The sequence below is a fragment of the Carassius carassius genome, chromosome 45, assembly GCF_963082965.1.
Source record: "Carassius carassius chromosome 45, fCarCar2.1, whole genome shotgun sequence".
In the NCBI taxonomy this organism is placed as follows: domain Eukaryota; kingdom Metazoa; phylum Chordata; class Actinopteri; order Cypriniformes; family Cyprinidae; genus Carassius; species Carassius carassius.
The window spans coordinates 16,924,457-16,948,969 of NC_081799.1; the positions used below are offsets into that span (position 1 = coordinate 16,924,457).

Sequence of the window (24,513 nt, forward strand, 5' to 3'; positions counted from 1 at the left end):
AAGATATTGCTGTGTAGTTTTGCCATATTATGCACTCTATCTAAAAGAGAATCGTCAAATTCGAGGTCTGATCTATCCTAAATTGAGTTTATTTACTGTAAACTGGGTCAGCTGGGCTGTTTCAGCAATATGTTTATGTATAAACACTGTGTATTAATGATACATCTATAAATCATCTGTTTACATTCAAAGCATTATAAAAGGTATACATGCCATGTAAGGACACATTAGATGCTGTGTAATTAAAATTAAAATGAAGGGGTTTGACTTTACTATAACTTAAGATCAAGAACATCTCAACCAAAACATATTGACTCTCTGAATATTAAATACACTGTAAAAAATACATAAAAAAATTGTGCTGCTGTGTATGAGTTCTGTGTCTATGTAAATTATGTGCATTATCACCGTGCAAACGAAGCAACATCAATAATACCCCACAAAATACCACTAATCAATACGACAATATTTACGTTTAAAAACACCAGAGATGTCGACAACTATTCCACAATATTTTGCGATCATAATCCTCATATGGTCACCTGTCCTGTATTTTCTCCAGCTTACCTTGAGACACGCAGATGATGGCAAACACAACGAGCAGCGCATCTAAAGTCCTGCGAAACTCCATCACCCTCGGATATAAAGTCCACTTCAGTCACCTTTATCCGTACAAACAGTCCTTAAAACCACCACAAAAGCGCTACAATCCGGTTGAAGTGCGAGGATACGCGTTTAAACAGGCAGTCACATTGAAGAACTTTACAAACTAGACCCAAAACACACAAAAACTGGGTAGGATAGCTGAGCATCACAAATACTCCATATTCCCGTGCGCTTCCTGTGCGCTCGAGCGCTGAACTGTACAGATAAAGAGTCAGTGTAACGGACAGATGTGATGCTCACAGTCCGTCCCAGCCGCTCTTACTTCCTCCAAGATTCATTTCACGGGCAAAACATGTTTCTTTTCTCGCTTTCCTTGTGTATGGAAAAAGTATCCGTTCTTTAACAGCCTCTTTAGTCAGATTCCCATCTCCGCCGCTGCCCCGCGCACGCTGTGAATGAACGGATTTACTACTCTCGCTTCTACAGGCGACTGTCTCGTGGCTCAAGCCCACCCCCCGTCTCCGTTCAGTAGTTACCCACACTGGGATAACAGAGCTCTTAAAGGGCCAGGCGCTTCATTTCGCCCAGCCTGCATATATCGCTGCATACAGTGAATTAATTAAATTTTTGGAGTAGTTGTGAGAGATAGTTCACTCAAAAATTACAAATCTGTCATTATTTACTCAACTTCATGTTGTTTCAAAGCTGTAGATGATTTCTCACTCGGCGCACAAAAGACGATATTAGGCAGAGCTGACAGCCTCAGTCACCACTGACTTTCATTGTATCATTCCATACAATAAAAGTGAATGGAGACTGAGGCTGTCATTTTGCCTAACATCTCCTTTTGTGTTGAGAGTGAATAAAAGATTTACATTTTTAAGTGAGTAATTCCTATTAAAACATGACAGTTTTCGCTGATCAAATGTTTTACGAGAATAAAAAAGTCCAAAAATAGCATTTTAGCTGATTTGAAGGAATAGTTCACTCAAAAACGACAAATCTGTGGAAATGTCCACATTTTTTCTCTCTCTCTGTGGGACAGAAAATGAGATATTTTGAAGTATGTTTACTCTGCTCTCTTCCATACTACAATGCTGAACTCCAAAACTGACTAAATAAAAGCACCATGAGTGAAGTGACATAGAGCCAAGTATGGTGAGCTTGGCTCAAGCCAGAGACTCGAACCCACAACCTTAGGAGTCAATCTCTAACCATTAGGACACAACTTCCCCAAAATGTATTATAAAATAAATGTATTATAAAAGCAGCCAAATCTTCTAAAATAATACTTTAAAGGAGCTATGTGGAGGTTTTTACTTAAAAAAAATCTTTAAGATAGAGTTGTCATTTGTACATGTATGAGCCAACCATGATGTAAAAAAAAGAATGACACCTCGACTGTCCACCACGGTTGCCTCTATCAGCCTGTAGGCTCAATTGTGTGTGGAGGAGTCGGGCCCGAATTGGCGCGGAAATTCACAAAATGTGACGTCATGTGCGTTCTTGTCTACTTGGGCTTACAACCGTACGGCACGCCAGCCATTATAGTAAGCAGCGACAATAGTGTTTTCAAATGGACTCTGTGGATGGAAAGAAGCGACCAGCCTCCAGCACAATTCAGACACCCACGGACACTCCTCGTAAGTAAAAAAAAAAAAAAGAGCGTGCGCACTGAGAACGAGCATGAGACTGGCTGCAGTTCCTCTAACGGCCACTGGTGTCAGTAACGGTTAGAAATTTCAGAACCTACTCAATGCTCCTTTAATATAAATTACATATATTTATTAAGATATAACTAAAACATAAAAATATATAGGCTAAATAAATGAATGAGTACTGATTTTCTTTATAGATTTGTTATAGTTTTATACTATCGTTTTATCGTGAAATTTTTGGAAATTGGCAAACCTTCATGCCGAATTAACTGTCATTGTATGGAAAAGTGTTGCTAGAACATCTTACAGAACGACTGCTTTTGTGTTCTATAGAACATAGAAAGTCATACAGGTTTTTAACGTTTGAGGGCAAGTAAATGATCACTAGAGTTTCATTTCTGAATCAACTATTCCTTTAAGAGCAACTATAGCTATATATATATATATATATATATATATATATATATATATATATATAGGCCTGAGTTTAATCATCATTATGAAAGAGCCCTGTAGGTCAAGGTGCAAGAAAACAGTGCAATTCATTTCACTATTACCTTTAAATTCTGTTCCCTCTTCAAAAAAGCAGCATCAATCAGCCCTTGAAGACTCCGGGCTCTAAGCAAATCATCAATCACAGAAATGCCATTGTTTCATAGGAATGACTAGATCAGAAGTGAAAAGCAATATCAGAGGTATATCAGTGTGGTATGAGGTTCAGACAATGAGACACGACAGAAGACCCTCTGTTTGCGGCAGGTAATGATGGCGGATGATAACGGTGGATTCAGCCCTGGCAAATAACAGCAATGAATCACTAAAGAGGGAAAAGAGGCCTGTTTTGTATTCACTGCATTTCACTCTTTCCATCCCAGCCATTTTCTCCACTATAATGAAGACTGTATTTGTTAAAAATTAACCAACAAATTGCATTTCTTGTTAATTTCAAGACTGAAAGCACAACATGCAAGTTAGGGGTTGTATTGTAGGGGGTTGTATCTTAATTTTCCTAATGCAATATATTCTCTTCCATTATGTTCACAGTGGAGGACAGTCAGCGCCTGGAGTACGCTGGGAGCTTCTGGGGCAACTACCCTTGATATTGTTCTCATGTATGATGCATGAGGAAGTTTAACTTAATTGCAAAAACTGATTAATTGAGCTTCAGCATGTAATTGAATAAAACATGATTCTGTTTTCCCCTAAATACATTTCATCTCTCTTATGACTGATGCAGAATGCTCCAGCTACCATAAAACATCAGCTGGATGCGTCAGGACGAGTGTGCAGTCTGTGAATTTAGCTGAATAATCACATTAGCGTGAGAGTTATGGTGACATCACATCATCCCGTCTTAATGATGCCATTAAGCAACAGTCGCAGAAGTACGCCAAGAGCGGGAGTTTGGAGAACATCGCTGCAGATGACAGATTATCATTGAATTTATAAAAGCTAACAATGAGTTGCTCGATCTTTCTCACACTAAGGGGCACAGACACTCTGCTGTTGTGTTATTTAACATCTGCTTTATTCATCTGAGAACTACAAAATATTTGCGGCGAGTTTTATTCAATAAACACAAAGAGTGTTCAATCAGTTTCTTTCTTTCGTTTGTTAAATGATCTCTTTTTTTCTTCAAAGAAGATAAATGACAGTGAAAAGCATGCCTGAAGCAGTCCCTACATTCGAGACATCCACTAATTTACACACCCAACTGAAAGATGCCATTATGTAAAGCCAATCCAGAGTCTTAATCAATAGAAATTAACTTAACCTCTCAAATAATGTAGCGGCAATACTGACTTTAAATTTCTCAATTAAGCTATACAGAGATCAAAAATAGAGAAATGCACCTTGGTTGCAACGTATCAGACATCATATCAGTGTTGAGCAATCAGTACTGACAGCAGAAAACGTTCTGCAAATGCTATAGCACTACAAGTAATTAGCCCATCCACCATACAGCCGCTTGAGTCTGTGCCAGTAAAATGTGATTTATTACACTGATCAGCTGCACCACGAACACCTGACAACTCACACTGAACAAGGGCCAAGCCATCTGACACTGTGAATTTAAAGCTCAGCACATCCCAAAGAACACATGAACACACAAATGTGACATATTCAAATTTTTAAAGGAATATTCAGAGATTGGTGGAAGTTAAGCTTAAACTACAGCATTTGTGAAGATTTTGATTAACTGGGGGGGGGGGGGGGGGGGGGCAAACATGCCATTTGGAAAAATAAAGGGGAAAAATTTAAGTGAAATCTGGGTTATCGTGCGGTAATTACAATGTAAGTAAATATTGCAAATATTACAAAACTGACTGTTTCAGTTGTATATCCACAAAATGTATAAATAAATAAAAAAATCAAGTTATCGATTGAGCTTAACTTCTTAAAATTTGGTAATAAACCCAGAATATTTATTTAAAGGAAACTAAGACAGACGACGTCAAAATAAAAAGGGGATTTTGTAATGGCACAACAACAAAAATACGCTACGGCACATCCTGGTGACAAGACCTAAAGCACATATCGACATGCTTTGTACATGTGTCCAGCATGTGTTGCTGCCAAAATCCCCATAGAAAGATATTGACTAACCATCACGCTGCGATTGCCATGGAGACTGACAGAACGCTGAGATAAAATGACATTTAATGCGAAAAACAATACACAGAGTCCTTATGTAATGGAAAAGAATCTGACTCCCCCACATGCCCAAAGCAGTGTTGCATATGACAGTTAAGGGAAGGATGCCAAAAGACAGATGAAATGAAAAGAAATTGCACAAAGGCTTATAAAGAAACAACAGACCTGGCAACAATGTGTTTATTTACTGTTCTTTGATTGAGAACAATTTGCTTCATTAGACACAATGGCCTGAGCATCAAATCAAACACAATCAACTATGTTCTCTTTTGCCAACTTAAACCATTCAATAAGGGAAATTTATGAAATGTATTCCATCTCAGATGCATGAACAGAAACAACACGCATTGGGATCCTCAACCAAAACCTGTTAATTCTAGTACTGTCCCTTTAAGATGCACTGATCTCATTATAGATTAATTGATTAAGAGGGTGCGGCTGGAAAATGACAATATATCTCCTCATTGATCAGCTTTTGAATGAGATTGGCTGCTACTAATCATCTCGGGGGACACTGGTGCACATTTAGACGCCCAATTTCCTGTTGCTCTTCAATGCATTAATATTCCACTTTCCCTACCTCTGCTTGTCTGTCACTCTCTCTCCCTCTTTCTGTCTATCTCGCTCTCACTCTGTCTTTGTCTCTGAGCCCCTCTGTTTGAGGCCCCCTTAATTGTAGCTCTGTGAAGCGAGAAGGTCCCTCTGTTCTCCTCCACCATCCTGAAAGGGGTTGAAATTGGTGTGTATCAGACGACCGAGCCCCTTCTGTTAGCGTCATATGCGCGGCAAAACACCACAGACTCTGGAGGAAGTCTGACATTAACCCCTTATATGTTAGCAGGTCCGTTTTTCAAAGGAGACGACTGGTTTCAAGAGCTAATTATGTAATACGGCCACATTCTTGGCACAGCAACTATGTAAGGTCGACTTGCATGCACAAGCCTCTCAAAGGCAGCTGCTAATTGGATAGCTTTGAGAATATTTTCTAGTTAAATCAAGCAGCTTTCTGTTGGTCCATGTGGTGATTCTGTGTGACCCACTTGAAACAGCTGCAAAATTTTAAATGTTTTGCCCTCATGAGAAACTTTATCCATCAGATTCCTATTGGAATTCTCTGAGCAAAGGTAAATGGGACTGAACACACATTTCAATCACACAGCTGCCAGGGAATAGCGCACATTTTTGGAAATTTGCTCGTAAACTACCTGAAAGTGAAAAATTGCATTTTGATGATAGTTTCTAAACATGTTGAGGTTGCAAATGAGCTGTGCTGAAATGCACTGGAACCTGTAGCGATATCTGCGAGGTAAAATCTTTCACCCTTAAGGCCCATTCACACCAAGGATGATAACTATAAAGATAACAATAAAAATGGTCCTAAAAATTGTTCTAATAAAGAATAGTCCACACAACAGCTATAACGATAAAGCCACAGAGAAACGATATCCTTGGAATATCTTTCAAAATGATTTTCTTAGATGATGAACGATACAAACATTGACACCTTATCAGAATCCATCTTGCTATAATGAGCTCCAGAATTTAAAGTGGCAGACAAGCATGTGCTTAGAATAAACAGACATATCATCCACTGGTGTGAAAGCTAACATCGTTATCTTTATACAGTAGTTATCATTCTTGGTGTGAACAGGGCTTTATGCAAAATTCCCAATCGTGTAGATTCCTACTGAAACGATTGGATTTTGCCGGGCGTAAATCTGCTGAATAATAGGATATGTGACCGCACCTTTAGCATTTCAATAGCAAATCTGAGAGAGAATATCACATGATTTTGTACACTAGAACTTTCTGTATTACTCATAAACTCCCCAAAAGTTAGGAAATAAATTTTTCCAAAGGACTGTAAACTTATTTCAACAAACATTATTATTGTGATGAGCTATGCTAAGTTGCATTTGAATTTATTGCAATATCTGTGAGGGAAAATCTTTTGCCCTTACGCAAAATTCCCAATCATGTCGATTTTTATTCAAATGACTAGATTTTGCCAACAATGGTAAATGTGACCACATCATAGCATTTTAATCATGAAACTAATTTTTGCTCATTGGAACTTTCTGGATCTCTTGTAAAGTGAAAGTGAAAAAATATATTTTTCTGATTATTTCTAAACTTTTTCAAGTATTTCATTAATGCATTGAAATTGTGTAGATTCCTATTGAAATGACAATGAATTTGCCCCCCCCCCCCCCCAATTTTTTTTTTTGTAAATTTAACCACACCTTTAGTATTTCAATCGCAAAGCTGTCTAAACTTATTTCTAAACTTCTTTCATTAATACATTGTGTTGAGCTCCGTTGTTTAACTTGAACCCATTGCGAAATCTGTGTAGGGAAATCTTTTGCCTCAAGCTAAATTTCCAATTGCAAATGAAATGATTTGATTTCACTTGCAAAAATCCACCAAACATTTATAAATGTGACCGCAGCTTTAGTAATTGTTGACTATTTACTTCTTTGTACACTCTTGAGGAAGACCTGTGCAGGTTAGCTAATAATTTAGTCTAGAGATGTACTAGCAGCTCGCTAATGATATGTTCCGCGTCCTCTTTTTCCCTTCAACTTGAGCTGGATAATTGGAGCTCCCATCATTTCGTTTCCCTGGAGATGAAATGACTCTTCCAATTCCCACAGTCTGGAGCTGAATCCAGGAGGTAGGTGACAGCAATTACAGTCCTCAACAGCAAGTAGCACTGGGGAAATATGCTCTGACACACAGTATTTGGCTATAGCCGGGTCCGTAGAAGCCTGGTTTGACACTAGCTATCTCATCAGAGTGGCCATTTCTCTCTTTGCGTAATACAATAAGTTGAAATGAGCTGTTTGCATGCCTACATGCATGTGTATAAGTGGACTCACAATATGCATGTTTATATCTCTGAGAATACTCGTTTCAGGCAATTCCATGCTGTTTGCACCAGAAAACAACGTACAATAGACAAGTGGCATCTCCATCATGGATGGGCTACAGAAACGCTTTTAAATATGCAAACGGTAACTCATTTGACTACATTACATACTGACTAAAATGCAAATTAGTTTAACACAACATGGTTTCTGCTCTCAGTTTCAGTGTGGGAGGCGACAGAAGAGACAGTGAGGAATCAATGCTATCAACTCGCAGCTTATTGCACTTATGCAGGTGGGGATTAGTAGCTGATCTGCAGATGGGAATTCATATTCATCGCCATGCTGATTCTGATTAAATGTCAATGAGATTCAAACTTATAATATGCAATTAACAATCAATTTTATTTTATTATTTTATTGTTATTTTTTTATTATTATAATTTTTTTACAATAAATTAATGCAGCTTTAGATCATTTTCTATGAAAATTATGTTATTTAAATTCCAATGTTACTTAAATTACAATTATGAAGGCATAATATATTGTCGCCATATTAGTATCAGTCAATATTAGTAATTTTATAGACCAATTAATGCCAGTATAGACAGAGGATAAAACTTGTTTTAATCATAGATCACATGTTTTATAATAAATTAATTTATTTTGTCAATTCATTCAGTACTATATATATATATATATATATATATATATATATATATATATATATATATATGTGTGTGTGTGTGTGTGTGTGTGTGTGTGTGTGTGTGTGTGTGTTTGTGTGTGTGTGTGTGTGTGTGTGTGTGTGTGTATAAACAAATCAAATAATTATAAACTACCACTAAACTAAAATTATTCAATTAGTAGTACCAACCAATGAAAGAATGACAGAATAATTTAATTGAAATTATATTACAAAACATATTCTAAAAATATTTCTTACTATAGACTATCAATATTGGCCTTATCAGTTTAATAATGCAAAAAAAAAAATTATATACCCATGTCAACAAAATAAATATATATATATTTTTGTATATATTACATTTTGCATATGCTTTGCATCCATAATTTAATTTAAGTAATATTACAATTTGATCACCACCATTACAGGGACTCATAAAAACTGTTAGCAGTTAGTTATTGTGTTAACCATAGTGCATTGCCTTAATATTTGATGTGAAAAATAAATAAATAAAAATAAATAGCTTGGGGCAAAAAAGTCTGAATTCTTAATCAAAATCAGGCACTGAACATGAATAAATGATAAAAGTTGCATACAACTTAATTAATTTAAAAAAAAAAATGTAAATCCCTCTAAATATGCTTAAGAAACGCTATATGTATGAAACATATTAAATTGGCTGCCTTAAAACTGAACATATAAGGCAGCTTTTCATTTTGTTCTTACGGAATTTCAGTGTGAACTCTTCCTCCGGTGATCTGGTCCAGTGGTGTGTCAGAGCTGGAACGCTCTGGTTGGTATAAGAGTGACACTACTGTTTTATCTCTTAGCTCTCTCAGGTTGTCCGCACTGGATGAAAACTGCTCAGGGGTAAAACTCAAGATGAAGGCAGGGTGGGCAGAGAGTAATCCAGAACTAGAACATTCCTAAAGCCTGTTTACAGCATGGAGAGATTGGCCAGGGGGACTTAGAACATCATTGCACCAAATGGGGACCCAAAGAATAAACCCACTCTGACACAATGGATAAACACCAGTGAGAAGAGAGTAAGGAGGAATGAAAAGAGAGTCAGGCAGTAGAGAAATGGAAACAGTGCTGGGAAAAAATTAGAGCGAAAGGTGTAAACATAATGAACACAATATCGGTGAGCACAAACAGAAACAGAGGGACTGTGTTCCACAGTTGTGCCAATTAAGTCTGTGCCAGCTTTCACCATTAGGCACACATGTTCTGTACCACTGATCACGCTTTATGTAAAAAGCAAACACGCATGGAGACCAGCCCCATCCCACTGAGAGAGACACACTCTCATGGTCCGCAGTGCAGAGAGACTATCTATTGTCCCAATTCACATTTCCTCCCATGTGAAGAATTCTGCTTCCTTCTGTTCAAGAGCAGACAGGGATTCCACTTGTGATTCGGGAAAGAGGGTCCTTCAGATGTAAGGTATGATTATGAGAACTAGAGAAGCACTGAAGCACAAGTACAGAATGAAATTTCTGATAAAAACAGTAAGCGTCATTATTATGGTGGTCCACTCAACCCTAACCTTAGAAGAAACAAAAGAGGCAAACTATGCAGGATTTGCTACTAGGTTTTCTAAGGCCAAATTTACACTGCAGGTTTTGATGCCAAATTCTGGTTCGTTGACTATATAAATGCACTATCCACTAATAATCATCCGTTTTCTGTGAATGTGTGAGACTTCTGGTTCATTAGCCACTGTACGGAAATAAGGAGACGAATAACAAAGAGCAGTAAACAGTAAAACAGTTTGCAGACTTTGCACTACAAACCAGTCTGTTCACAAATAAGATAATACAAAGTAATATGGTAAGAAACACCAGTTTGCAATAACAAGCAAGTTGAAAATAGCTGGAAGCGGATGACACTGAAAGCCAGACACCGTGCCCACTCTTACAGGAAAAATAAGGTGGACACACCTGCAGAAACCACCCAAGGAAGACCCGGAAACAGAGTTGCCAGTTCTGCGAAACAAAACCAGCCAAATTGTTTTTTAAAACAGACTAAAACTACACCAGTCATAATTTTTCTTCATTTTTCCCCTCTGTCAGGGGTATCCTCTGTCAAACCCGTAGACTGAAAAACAACCCGTGGCAACAGTGTAAAACTAGCCGATCTACAGGAAAACCACAGACTTGGCAACAGCGCTTGTGAGATGACGTCATACATTACCATTACCAGCTTTTTTAGTGACATAAACTGATGGAAATATGTGATCTGTCTGCTTACATGGCCGACACAAATACTTGTATCTGATTCATATCATATTTGTGTTTTAAAAAATGTTGCCTATTATTTCCCTTTTAGTGTCTGTCCTTTTTCGCCATTTAGAATACCTCAGCAGAACCATTCATTCAGTCACCATTGATTTTCCATGGGTCAAACACATTGTAAAAAAATGTTGATTTACTTTCATAACGTATTTCAAGAAATTTTGGGTTATCGTTTCCCTTTTTAAACTGTATGTGTCACCTTCTCTTGTTTGTGTCCTTTTTTCGTCATTGTACACCACACTTTCTCCTACTCAGAGGTGGCCTATTCTAGCCATAATGTCACCTACACACACATAGCTTTCTCTTGATTTACAGCACCTCAGTAAGCTGGACTACCTCTGTGTGTGTGTGTGCTATAAAGATGTCTCTCTTATTTATGGAACATCGAGCCCCGCCGACAATGTGTGATGCCTTGGGGAGCGTCCCAAGCCAGGAAGAGAGTGGCGGGGACCGTCCCCTGGGCCACCAGAGGCCAAATTCAAGGCTGCTGTTGTTTTGGAGACAATAGCCCATGCCTATCACCGACAGAGAGTCAGATGTGCTAAACACGGAAGATTGGTCCTCAGGTCCAACCCAGAGCTCACTGCCATTGTGAATAGTTCTTACTTTGAAATATATAGTAATGGCTGGACACATAGGCCGCCTCTCAACCTCAGTTACAGACAGCGGCACTGCCCGTAACCCTCCCTCTGGGAGTTATAACAAGTTTAAGGCATGTCCAATGTTAGTGTAATGACACAAAGAAGACCAAACATTTCATTTGACAGGGGATGGAAAAGATAAACAGACAAAGAAAATTTAATTTATTTGTTATTTCTTACCATTACTGCCATATTAATTTCTATTTTCTAGCTCTTTTAACATATGGGTCAACACAAAAGGAACAAAGGATGCTGTTACGGATAGTTAGCTTTTAGATCACAGGCCTTTAAAGTCGTAAAAAGCCATGTTTTAAATAGACTACTCTGCATCTGATTGGTCCACACCTGTTTTGGCCGCTGTGGGAGCAGGTGTACCTAACATTTAAAGGTTCAGAGTTCAACATCCCAGAGAGCGAAAGCGCAAAGGCGATGCTAAACCACAGACTGGGGCAAAAAATGTAAAGCTGGTGAGCAACCGGAGCTCAGAGGTCAAAAACACTGCTGACAGGGTGCATGTATCATACAGCTGTCTGGTTTGTGAGTGGGCACACATAGAGCCAAGGCTTTCATCACCAGCTGAACCCTTTCAGCCTTGTATCGCCTTATCATCACATTAAACTTGTTGTTAAGGCTTACAGTTGAAACCCAAGGGATGATGGGAAGGAATGTAAACAATCTGAGAAGACGTTTCAATAACAGATCTTTCATCACGAGGTCACTGCATGCATATTGTCACAGTAGCAGAATGTTTACCTTATGTTACAAAAATGCTATCTTTTGTCTGTATTTGCAATATTGATATGCTAAAACAGTTTACACTTCAAATAATATGACGCATCTTTATTGTGTAAATATAGAAGAACTGATTTTTACGCCTTCAGAAATACATAATTACTCAAATAGGCTTACACCTACACACTAACTAGCTAGTGAACTGAGATGTTACAAACAGGAAAAGGAAATCTTGTCTGCACACAAATGTTTAATTCTTTTAAATCCAAATACAATTTAAAAACAAATACATCTCTATCCTTCACAAAATTTCCTAAATTAATTCTGTCTGAACTGAAATATAAAGTTAAAACATTTTAACCATTGGCACAATTTCAAAATCATCTCATTTTAATATTTGCATTATGAACTGCAATTGGTGTACTTGCATGCATTAATTTGCCTCCGTTTAACCAGCTATAGTCTCATTTGCACTGTACATAAATAAAATGTACAATAAACATTGTATAAAATATAAGTTAATAACTTATGTTATTTAAATTAATAAAACAAATCTACATAATATATGTATACATTGTAATATATTGTTCACGTTGCACAGAATAATGCATTATTTAAATAAAATGCATGGGTCCCAATATTTTTAACCACAACTGTAACACACACACACACACACACACACACACACACACACACACACACACACATACACACACACACACACACACACACACACACACACACACACACACACACACACACACACACACATATATATATATATATAAAATCACTTTCTTTCTTTTTTTGCAGCCTTTGTTTTAGGAAATGCAAATCTAGCTGAACTCTATAATAGTGTGCTTCAAGGCCTTTAAGTGCTCTGACAGGACTAGACCAGAAAACAAAGGAGCTGTTTCTAAACAGATCTTCTACTTTCATTGGTGTCTATGTATCTGTCTTTCCTCCACCTTCTCTCCCCAGGCCAGCAGACAGCAGACGGTTTTAAGTGTGCTAATGAGTCATATTAGAGTAAGAACGTAACCAAATGTCAGAGGGAGCTTTAGGGGAGACTAATAAAAAGATAATAAACTGTATCTGGGAGTTCGTTCTGCTGTCACAGCCTCAGCACTGGCACAGAGTTTATTATAAGACCGAAACAAGTTTAGTTTCCCTAATCAGGCAGATCGACCTAGTTTGAGTCACCCCAAATACATCTTCATCAAAAACCATTAGTGAAATGGAATCTCACACACATCAACAACTAGCTTCAGACCAGGACGCAAAGTCACAGAAAGAAAATGAGAGTGCTGGAGTTATTCCAGTGTCTGACCTGGAAGAATCTGACGTGATCTGAAGCCATGGCCTGTCTGGCTCAGAGCAGAGGACGAATGGAGGACGAGACCTGGATGGTCCTATAACTCAAAGACTTTTATAGTGCAGATATAAACAGTGTGCTTGAGGGAAAAAATGTTCTGTAAAGACAGAGGGTGCATGGGATTGGTCCTCAAACAGATGGGATCTTTAAACACTCAGACATGAATTTCTATGAGAAAGAAAATGAGGATGCAGAATAAAAGACTGAATTATTAAATTCATAAAATGAGCCCTGCTTTGAAGGATGTACAGTTCTTTTATTACATTCTTTTAACTTTTTATTGAACAAAAGAATGCTGGAAAAATTCTAAACTTATATATAAGCAACAACACTGATAATAATAAAAATTATTTTTTAACAGAACATCAGCATATGTGACCCAGTCACAAAACCATAAGTCATAAGTATATTTGTAGCAATAGCCAACAATACATTTTATGGTTCAAAATGATTGATTTTTCTTTTATGCCAAAAATCTTTAGGATATTAAGTAAAGATCATGTATTTATCTACCGAAAATATATCAAAAATTAATTTTTGATTAGTTATATGCCTATGCTAAGACCTTTATTTGGATAACTTCAAAGGTGATTTTCTCAATATTTGATTTTTTGCACCCTCAGATTCCAGATGTTCAAATAGTTGTATCTCAGCCAAATATTGTCCTATCCTAACAAACCACACATCAATGGAAAACGTTCAGATGATGCATAAATCTCAGTTTCAAAAATGGACCCTTATGACTGGTTTTGTGGTCCAGGGTCACATATTAGAATGATTTCTAAAGTATCATGTGACACTGAAGACTGGAGTAATAATGTTGAAAATTCAGCCTCAGGAATAAATTACATGTAAAATATATTTAAATAGAAAACTTTTATTATAAATTGTAATAATATTTCATAATATTACTGTTTTCACTCTAGTTCACAGCCAAAAAATAGCATTTATCAGACTATTTTTGACACCCAGAACAATCTGACCTAAGTGCTAAAAACGAATAAAAAGAAATATTTCATTATTATTAAATAACATTCAACTCTAACTATAAGAACTGGGAATTTTAACATTCCCTCAACCAAAATGTACTTTTTGTAAATGTTTTAGAACACAAATTTGCTAGCTGTGAAAGATGCATGTAGGAACAACAGACACACAGGGAGGGCGAGAGAAAGCCGTGTGGTATAATGTCAGGTTGCATGGATCAGCATTTAGACTGACCTATCCACACATGGGACGTGCCATGTTTGCACTGTTACTGGATAGCTGAGAAACCCAGCTGTCTGTTCATCTCTTCACCCTTCTGACTTCTTAGATAAAGGCCCGAGGACGGCTGTACACTGCCCGTCACTGTCTCTAGTATCAACACACACTTATTCAAACACACATACACTAACATCCTCTTGTGTTGTATAACGGTCACCAAACCTATTAGTCCATCTGGGTATCTGGTGATGCACCGGGTTACAAATTACACGTGTCTGCCCAACCCACATGAATAAACAACAAACAAAGCCCTCGCCTAACGAGCTCATTTGCATGTTGACTAAATCCCAGCCAAATTGAGCAGACTGCATATTATTTTTCCCATGGCTGCTGAGTCCTCTTGAATCCTTATGCACTGCAGAGTGGAGTTTATACCATGAATGAGCACACGTCTACAGACGCCTTCTGTCACATGACACGTGCCTCACACAGGCTGCTTTTGTCTCTGCTCCTGTCAATCACTCAAGCTTCTGCCCGAAACACGGATATCACACTGGCTGTCTCTGTTTAACCCCCCACTTTTGCTCCACTAGTCGTTCCTGACCTTTGACCCCTGCTCTGTGAACAGCAGACTTGCACAGACACCTCTTTATATGGAAACAATTTAAAAAAGGTGAACCAAATCACCTCATAAGAGCACATATAAGAACTTTTTCCACTTGGAGATTTTTGAACAGCAAAATGCAGAATTAAAAAGCACTCTGAGAATTTCACTGTAATTTCTTTTATAGTAAGCTAAAAAAACACTTAGATTGTAGGCTTTGGTTTGACTGCATTCATACACTTGATTTCACATAGGTAAAGATGTTGAGGGCCTAAATGGATTTTCTTGATTGAATCAATGTTCTCCTGCAATTCTCTTTTATGTTGCCAATTCAAGTCTAAATGTTATTCTTTATATACAGCCATTTAAATAATGCAGCTAGGGGTTGCTTTTGAATGCCTAGATCCACTTCTATTTGAGGAATAAGTCATGTGGCGATGTACAGGGGCCGTTATTATTTTTGAATACCATACACATGCATAAAGAGAAATACTTCTACACTAGAGAGCAGATTTAACTGTGCATCTGGGGCAATAACTGGCAACTGTTACTTTCCATAGTTGCAAGAGTTGGTTTTTACAGCAAATAAGAGTCAAAACATTAAAACAAGCCCCTTTTCTGTGTGCATTTAACCATGTGTTTACTGTGGTAGCAAACAATTTAATACAGCTATTCATTAAGTCTAAATTGAAGAGTTGTACAACAAGATTTAGAAGTAAATCAATTCATGTCAAATTTCACCTTGATTCTGATAACATAGGCTACTGTGTTTTTTTATTTATTTATTTATTTGTAATTATTATTATTTTGGAGACAAATTTCTACAATTCATTCAGCTTACACATTTCAGAAAATTATTATATAATATATTTTTTTGGAACCTGTGATACTTTTGTTAATAAATAAAATTGAAAAAGAACAGCATTTATTTGATATATTTTGTAACAATATACACTACTGTACAAAAGTTTATATATATATATATATATATATATATATATATATACACACACACACACATACACACACACACACACACACACACACACACACACACACACTATATTATCTATCTAATCTATCTACCTATCTATCATATATATATTAATTTTATTTCTATTTTAGAAATATGTTTCATAAATACTTTAGCAAATTAATATTGTATTATTATTTAAATATATACAATATGTACAATGTTTTGAATATATATGGTTATTAAGTATTACAAATATTATCTATTATTATTATTATTATTAACTCATGTGCATGTATGTTCAAATATCATATTTTATATTTTCAAAATAAATTCTAAATGACAAGGTGATGTAATATGCTAATTTTATTTTATTGCATGCTGATTTTAAGAGCTCAGAAAACGACTCAAACTGTGCTGCTGTTGTTGTGGTGTAATATAAAAACAGATTTGTTTAGTGTGAATTTTTAGTATTCATCAGATGACACAGCGTTGTTCCTCTGGGTTATCTTAGCTGCAATCATCATCAGTCAAATCAGATTCAAATGCAGCTGCAAAAAAAAATAATAATCACCAATCTACTAACAAATGCATATACATCAGGACAAGCACAACTCTCAAAGGACCTGGAAAAAGGTGCGTATATTGTTGCTTTGCGACTACCGCACTGCTACAAAACGTGAATACAGATGTGACATTTAAATATTATGACAGAGCCGCAAGTGTAATCATCTTCAAAGTTAAATATTGAAGAGCGGATTAAAGCTGACATTACCTTAATTCCTCAATGTCACTCATAAAACAAGAGCACACTTCATTTGACAGGCCTGGACGCCTGGCTTAAAATGAAAACCGCTTTCAAACAGCTACTTTTCTCAAATTTCAAAATAGCGATGAACGCTAATGGTTCTCACACCACCACAAGGTACCAATTATTGGATAGCACGTCTGCTTCCCAGAAGACCTTGCTCAAAAATCAACAAATATAATCATGCTAGCTGAGATCTAATCTATCCAACAGACGGTTTGAGGGGAGAATACAGATTCTGCTAACAAAAAAACAGCATTATGAAGTGCAACTGACTTGTGAGGGGCAGTTCGATTCACCCCGGATGCATTGAAATGGAAAGGTTAAGAAACAAATTAAGATAAAATCCTTAATTAACATGTTATTCTCATTTCCCCTTCAGACCCCAGAGGTTTACAGCAACAGTCGCTAAGAGCGAGGAATTCTGGCAATGCCCAACACTCCTGGCAAACTTATATGTAACTCATTAATACCACAAACAATATCCCACCACACAGACACGCACACACAACCTCCTGACGTACTGCTGCGGGCCAATTTGGTAATCAGTCCTCAGAGGGTTTACCGCGCATGGAGACAAAGGAACTTGCTATGCACATACACGTTCTCAGAGATATCAGCGTCAAACATACACAGAGAGACGCATGCAGGAGACGAGGCTGTTAAAAATAAAACAAAAACACCTGTGTCAACCCATAACCCAGCACAACCTGTTTTCCTCCATGAGTCCTTAATTATCAGCCAGAGAAAAGGGAGGTGGAGGGGGGACAAGAGAGAGAGAGAGATAACTGCAAAAATACCCTCCTTCCTCTGGTGCAGCACACCTAACAAACTGAGCTGCGGCGCTTATATTTAGCTGCTTAATAAGACAGCTGGGACTGATTGGATCTCTGGAGCCTTTGAGGAGAGCAGAAGCTCATGTCCGCTGGGTTTCCAGCAAACAGTCTTAAAATGCCCAGTTAATATTTATTTGCATACATGGCACTAATCGGACAAGCTGCAAATGATAAAGTATGCCTCTCTCGCTCGCTCTCTTGCTAATTGTGGCACATTTTCGCATCAGTGTCCATTGTTTCTCATTAGAGTCCAGTGCAAACAGCAGATCCGGTTGGTGTGCGTTTGTTTTCAGAGCCAGATTTTAGGGAATGGAGAGTCTGAGCGGTTGGGGGGAAGCGAGTGCTGCTGCGAGAAACGGCGTCGGTCCAAAACGAGCTTTGCATTCGTGCCAGCTCGGTCTGCAGACCCCCCTGCATTGTTAGCTAACAGATTTGACTCTTTAGCCGATGGAATAAATTAGCTGCATTTTTTCCTTTCTCCTCTTTGCCCTTTTGACTCGCCATGTGATTTTAATTTACAAGAAAGTTTTCTTTAGGCTACCTGGGACCATTAAAACAAAAAGTTGGCCTTGTTTTTGCAAGCACTGATATCAGTGAGGTTTATTCGGGTACATTTCATGAAGATAAACGACCTAGTGAGATCTTGCTAATGAAAATGTTATGAATGTTTGCCTGTGCAAAAAAAGTAAGCATATTCTGGATGGTTGTCAGGGTGTTGCTAGGGTGTTCTGGGTGGCTTTTAGGTGGTTAATTAACAAAACTTAACAGGAGACTTTCTTATTTGTCAAATCTTATACAACAACTTAACTTTCGGTCTCACCAAAAAGTATTAAGTGACTCCAGAAGAACTGACACTTCGCTAATCTTAGAAAGTTTTGGATCGGTAAGATTTTATGATTTCGATAAGAAGTTTCCTATGCTCACTAAGCTGATTTATTAGATCGAAAATACAGTAAAAAAAAAAGTGATTTATTTATATGTATGCTTTCTACTTTAATATAAAGTGTGGTAAAGCTGAATTTACTCCAATCTTCAGTGTCACATGATCCTTCAGAAATTTTTCTTATATGTTGACTGTTTTTTAAGAAGCTCAATATTATCAATGCTTAAAACATTGCTTAATATTTTTGTGGAAATTGTGATTCTTCAAAGAATATACAGTTCAAAAGAACAGCATTTATTTGAAGTATATTTATTGTAATTTATGGTCACTTTTGATCATTTTAATGCACCCTTGCTGAATAAAAGTCTGAATTTCTTTAAAAAAAGAAAAGAAATAACAATCTTACAGACTTGCAACTTTTAAACAGCAGTGCATTCCCTTTTAAAAACATTTCATTAATCATTAATGAATAAGTTTTATTTAATTCAGTTGCTTTGGCCAAAACATCCAATTTAATGATACATTAAATAAAGGGAATCTAAGGTTGGACATGGAAAAGATTTTCCACTTCCAAAAAAAGAGCATGAAAAACTTGAGCATCAATACTCTATGATATTCCAGTCCATGGCTCATTTTCCTATTTCAATGTAAACACATAGATATTTTTCACCCGATTTACCATCTAACAGGTAAAAATCAAGCACACCCCCCAAAAAACGTATGTACTGAAATAAAGCAGCCATGTATTCTCAGGGTTTTGTATTGGCTTTTTGCAGCACAGTTATTTTCTCAATGATTTCGATCAAAGCCTATGCATCTGCCAGGCTACAATGACAGTGTATGTGAGTTATACATTTTCTCTCATGTAGCTCCAGTCCAGCAGGTCTTTGTGAAGGCAGCCGTAGTGTGAGATACCTGCAGAGTGCTGTGAAATAAACTCTGTGAATCTCTCGGCGCTGTCGCAGGGAGCATCTCGCATTCACTTTGCATTCCGCACCTGGCCTCAGCAGAGAGCTCCCGATTAAGGGGATCATTTGCAGGCGGGATGCTCAGAGAAAATAGCACAGCGAGTGTGTTTGTGCATGTGCGTGTTGCTTCTGAGTGGGCAGATTACAAAGAGAGACCACTGCACACTGGCTTGTTGGCTGTCCCTATATGGTGCATTGTCCCTGCCCCTCTTTCCAATCTACATCCCCCATATACACACCACGGCCATAGTAGCACATTCTCCCGAGAGGGAGTCCTATTGATCAGACAGGCATCTCCCTAATTAAACTTGAGACCAGAGAAGAGAAAAGCAGGAACAAGGGGGAGGGAAGACAAAGAGAGTGAGGAAAAAAGAGGAGGAATAAAAAAGCTGTATGCACTGAGACCAGGCGCACTTGTTGTTCAGAGAAGAATGGAGGTGGAGAGATGGGAGAATGATTCTGACAGAGAGAGAAGTGTTGAAAACAGCAGCCGCTCAGCAAAAACATGACATGCAACATCCAGGGAGCATTAAAGAGCCGCCGACAAAACCAACAGGAAACTTTACTATTTGATTCTGATCCATCTTCAGGGTTTTAAATGCTCTTGGGATTCAATTAAGAGCGACAATTATCTCATTCACTGTTTCTCGGCTCCATTGCCCCCTCCAGGCATAGAATGCGGTGATTCAGGAAAAGACAGAGAGAGAGAGAGCGAGAGAGAGAGAGAGAGATTTTCCCCTGCGTAATCTTTTTGCTTCTTAGATAAACTGCTCTTGTGCTCACCCAAAGGGAAAGCGGTTGCTACAATGCATCCCAAATGACAGTTTAGAATGCAAAAGCAACTGTGCCAGAGAAACAATCGAACCGTTCCTAGTTACACCACTATATCAAAGTCAAGTCAAGTCCATTCTTCTTATATCAGACTAAGTAAGAAAAACAAGGAAATATCATTCCTCCAGCACCACAAAAACACATTATAATGAGTCTTAGTAAGAAAATGAAGTTGGGAGGTGTAACAGTACAGCCCATTTAATGCTAATTGCTAAAGCCAATAACGATATAAACATTATTATTACTTTTTCACTTTTCATACCTCCACATTGAAGAGACTTGAGGGTAGGGCTAAAATATTCGTAATCAGACTACAGTTATGTTTTATTAATTGCATGATTACTGTACATATAATTCACCCAATGGCAATAAATTATTAAGAGTTTATTGATTCTCCCTAATTCTTCTTTTTCATCTTTTAAATATCCCTTTCTGTATTATCCTAACGCTTATATTACATTCAGAAAATCAAAGAGATCAGTCAATAATCAGGTGGCTACAGAGCATTTGACCAATGGATTTACAAAATATCATTTCAGGTTTAAGAAGTGTTTGAACATTGCTTCAACTACTGATGAACACATGAATTTTTTTTTAACTATCACTCAGTAGGTTATTTAATGTATTACTATGGCTTTGGAAGGCTTTTGTCTTTCACACACATATTAAAATGCACAAATTCACGTTATTTGTTACATGTAAATGCAAGCATTCACAATATTATTTCTATTATTATTTTTTATTTTTTTTTTGCCTTCTGAAAAATCTTTCACCTAATATATTTACTTGAAGTAACCGGAGATCAAAATATTTCAATAATAAAATTTCACATTTGCATGTTCACGGTTCTCTGTTGGTTAATGGTCACATGACATGCAGGTAAACAAATAAAATATCTAATTTTTTAGTGCTATGTTTTGATTGATGTTATTCTTAAGTTACTTATTTTAATTTGATAGTTTTATGATTTAATTCATTATTAGCTTTTCATTAAACTCGCGTAGCCCCTGCAGTTCATTAACAAACACTGGGAAACCTTGGCGTAACATAATGTTTAATGCACTTTATGTTGTTAATTACAATGATGGAATATATTTTCCAACTCATTGTATTTTTAAATAAATATGGTACAAGATTATCCTATTTAAATCAATGTGATAAATGGTAAATGACCAAAAGTAATCTAAAAGTAGTCTGATTACTGTATATTTACCTAAAACGTGTAATGTAATGGATTAGGTTACAAACTACAATTTTTCTCATGTCATTTGGAATCATTAATGGACTACAACTTCTAAGTCTTCTAATCTATCCAGCTCTGACTAGAAGTGATATTTATCTTCAATTTTTTTTTTCTTAACACATCATGTCTCATATTTTATGCCTCTTCACCTCTGTAAACAAGTGCACTCTGGGTAAAAGATTGTAATTGTAATTTTTGTGTGAATAAATGTCTTTGTTTTGGATCATTATTATGTTTTAAAAATGTTGTGTAGAACACAGAAGAATATTAATATTAATATAAAGTCAACAAAAAAGCCTGCAATCCCAGTCCTGGGATATAAAAGCGCATGTAATTAAAGAAACGCCCAGTTGTGCATATAAGATGTGACCAGGGACCTTAAGATTATTATTTTAAGAGATCATTTTCATTCACGTCAAATTAAATATGGCATCTGCTATGACAAACTTCAACTGTAAATGCATCTAAACCCATTAAATAACATACTAAATTATATAAAATAATACATATAGTAGTAAACAAGACTTCAAATTACTTATAAAGTTATAAATATGCAATGAGCTCATGATATTCTGACTGTCTCAATGGTTTCAAAACATCTGGCACAAAAGCAATATATCTAACACAACAAGAAAACACTATAAAAGCTGTATGTTCTTGACAAATGCAGTGATTTGCCTTGCTGTGTGGATCAGACGGGGTTGTATACAGCGTGCAAATCTGGGGTGTGTAGGATAAGACCTGTCAAACACATTAGTGTGAGCTGGAGTATGTATGTGTGTTTGTGTTTCACCCCGAGACACACCAACGCATCAGCGCTGTCTCTCCTGATCACTGATTGCTCCTGATAGTAATTTGATGTGCTGCAGCTCATCAAACCACGCTGCCCCACTTTCAACCATCCTGCAACGCTAAACAAACCTAATGCAAGCCTCAAAAAGCAAAAGTAAACATCAGAGAGCGGCTTCCTCCCCCAAGCAGCCCACTTGCCAGGCTCACTGCCACCCCGCCTGGGCACATCGCCTGCCTGCCATCACAGCTATCCGTCTGTAACCGGCCTGCTAATTACTGCTGAGAACAGACAGAATAGAAGAATAAAGTTAGCAGCTACTCGCAACAGACACAATGTGGAAAACCACAGTCTTGATAAACAAAAAGTCGATTAAAATGCGCTGCTGAAGTACCGCAAGGCTAACTGCTACACTAATGAGGGAAGAACTGCTAACAGCTAGAAGTAAACAAAGACAAGGCTGTGGAATGAAATGGAATTTGTCTGTTCTGTCGACATGGAGATGCTAAGCTGTTTAGAGCAAGCAAGGCTTTTACAGCAGGAAATCCTCAACAAGTGTTTGACATTTCCTACTGGAACAGGAAGTTTAGCTTTGACATGTTGCAGAGCTGTCTCATTTTAAAAAGCTTTAAACATATCAGGAACCATTTTTAGCTACTGGCTATAGTCGGTTGCAAGAGTAATAGTGGGAGGGGAACTCATTCTAATTGTGCAACTGATTTGACTAAAAAAATAAAAATGGTACACATCCTTAAATACAAGATGAAATCACATCAGGCTAGCCGTCAACAGTGTTGTTACTGTTAACTAAAAATTGTTTAAGTCATTGAAATAAAGCTGAACTATAGGCCTATTAGATTAACGTGTAATGATGAAACTCAAAATAATTGAAATTTCATGAAAAACACAAATATTGTAACTAAAATTAGCTTAAGTTTAAGTTTTAATATGAATTCTTTTAAAATGTATTTCTTTTATTTTTAAAAAGTAATAAAAGTAACAAAAGCACTTTAATTACTGTATGGGTTTTGCTATTTATATACTATCATAGTATTTCTTAATATTTTGAATTAGCATTTATTTTTATATTTTTCGTTTTCATTTAAAATTGAGTTTTAGTTTAAATGAAAACGAAAAAATATAAAAATAAATGCTCATTTAAAATATTAAGAAATACTATGATAGTATATAAATAATATTTATATATTATTTGTTGTCATATAAGTACATAGTCAAAAGGGTTATGATGACAGCAGTTTTGAAAAATGTTTTTAAAGCAGTGATTTTGCATTATGGTTTCATACTAAATCGAATTAAATAAACTAAATTATATTTCCAGGTATCACAATATTTTACAGTATTGTGCTGTTGGGCAACATGTGAACACAATAAAAACACACTTGCATTAAAACAGTTTGTATAAGGTTAAGGTTAATTAGCTGAAGAGGAATCAGGATGGTATTTTTCATAAATATCAGGTAAGGGCAAAAAATTTCAAATGTCACTTGCTAAAAATGTATGCAGTTTATTAATTACAACATTTGTTTTCCAAAACAACGATATTGTCTCTTTTATAATTTGCTGTTTCATTAGTTATTTTATTTTACTACAAAAGATATAAAGTGTGACAACATACCCCAATATCAAAAGCTAAAAGTTCCTTCAAGGAATAAAACATTTTACTCAATACTTTTACTTGGAGTAACCAACTAGCCCCAATCTTGTGTAAGATTACAATAGCATGACCTCAAGGACAACAAACATGGACTGAAATCCGCAAAAGAACTCTATAAAATGATAAAAACACAACTCAGACTGTAATTGAATGCAGTTTTGCACCCCACAGTTGATG

At 36.7% G+C, this 24,513-nt stretch overlaps 1 protein-coding gene across 7 annotated transcripts in view; it reads right to left on the bottom strand.

Moving 5' to 3' along the window:
- The window catches only part of LOC132127794 (roundabout homolog 2-like), a 135,824-nt gene that overhangs the window by 76,473 nt on the left and 34,838 nt on the right, over positions 1-24,513 (bottom strand). For 2 of the 7 annotated variants that reach the window (XM_059539906.1, XM_059539907.1), the window contains exon 1: positions 568-1,092. The exons of the other annotated variants lie outside the window; for them this stretch is intronic. In XM_059539906.1, the coding sequence (XP_059395889.1) occupies positions 568-631 (64 nt within the window). In that variant the 5' untranslated portion in view covers positions 632-1,092. Of the gene's footprint in view, positions 1-567; positions 1,093-24,513 lie in introns of those variants that run through there. 7 annotated transcript variants of the gene reach the window in all.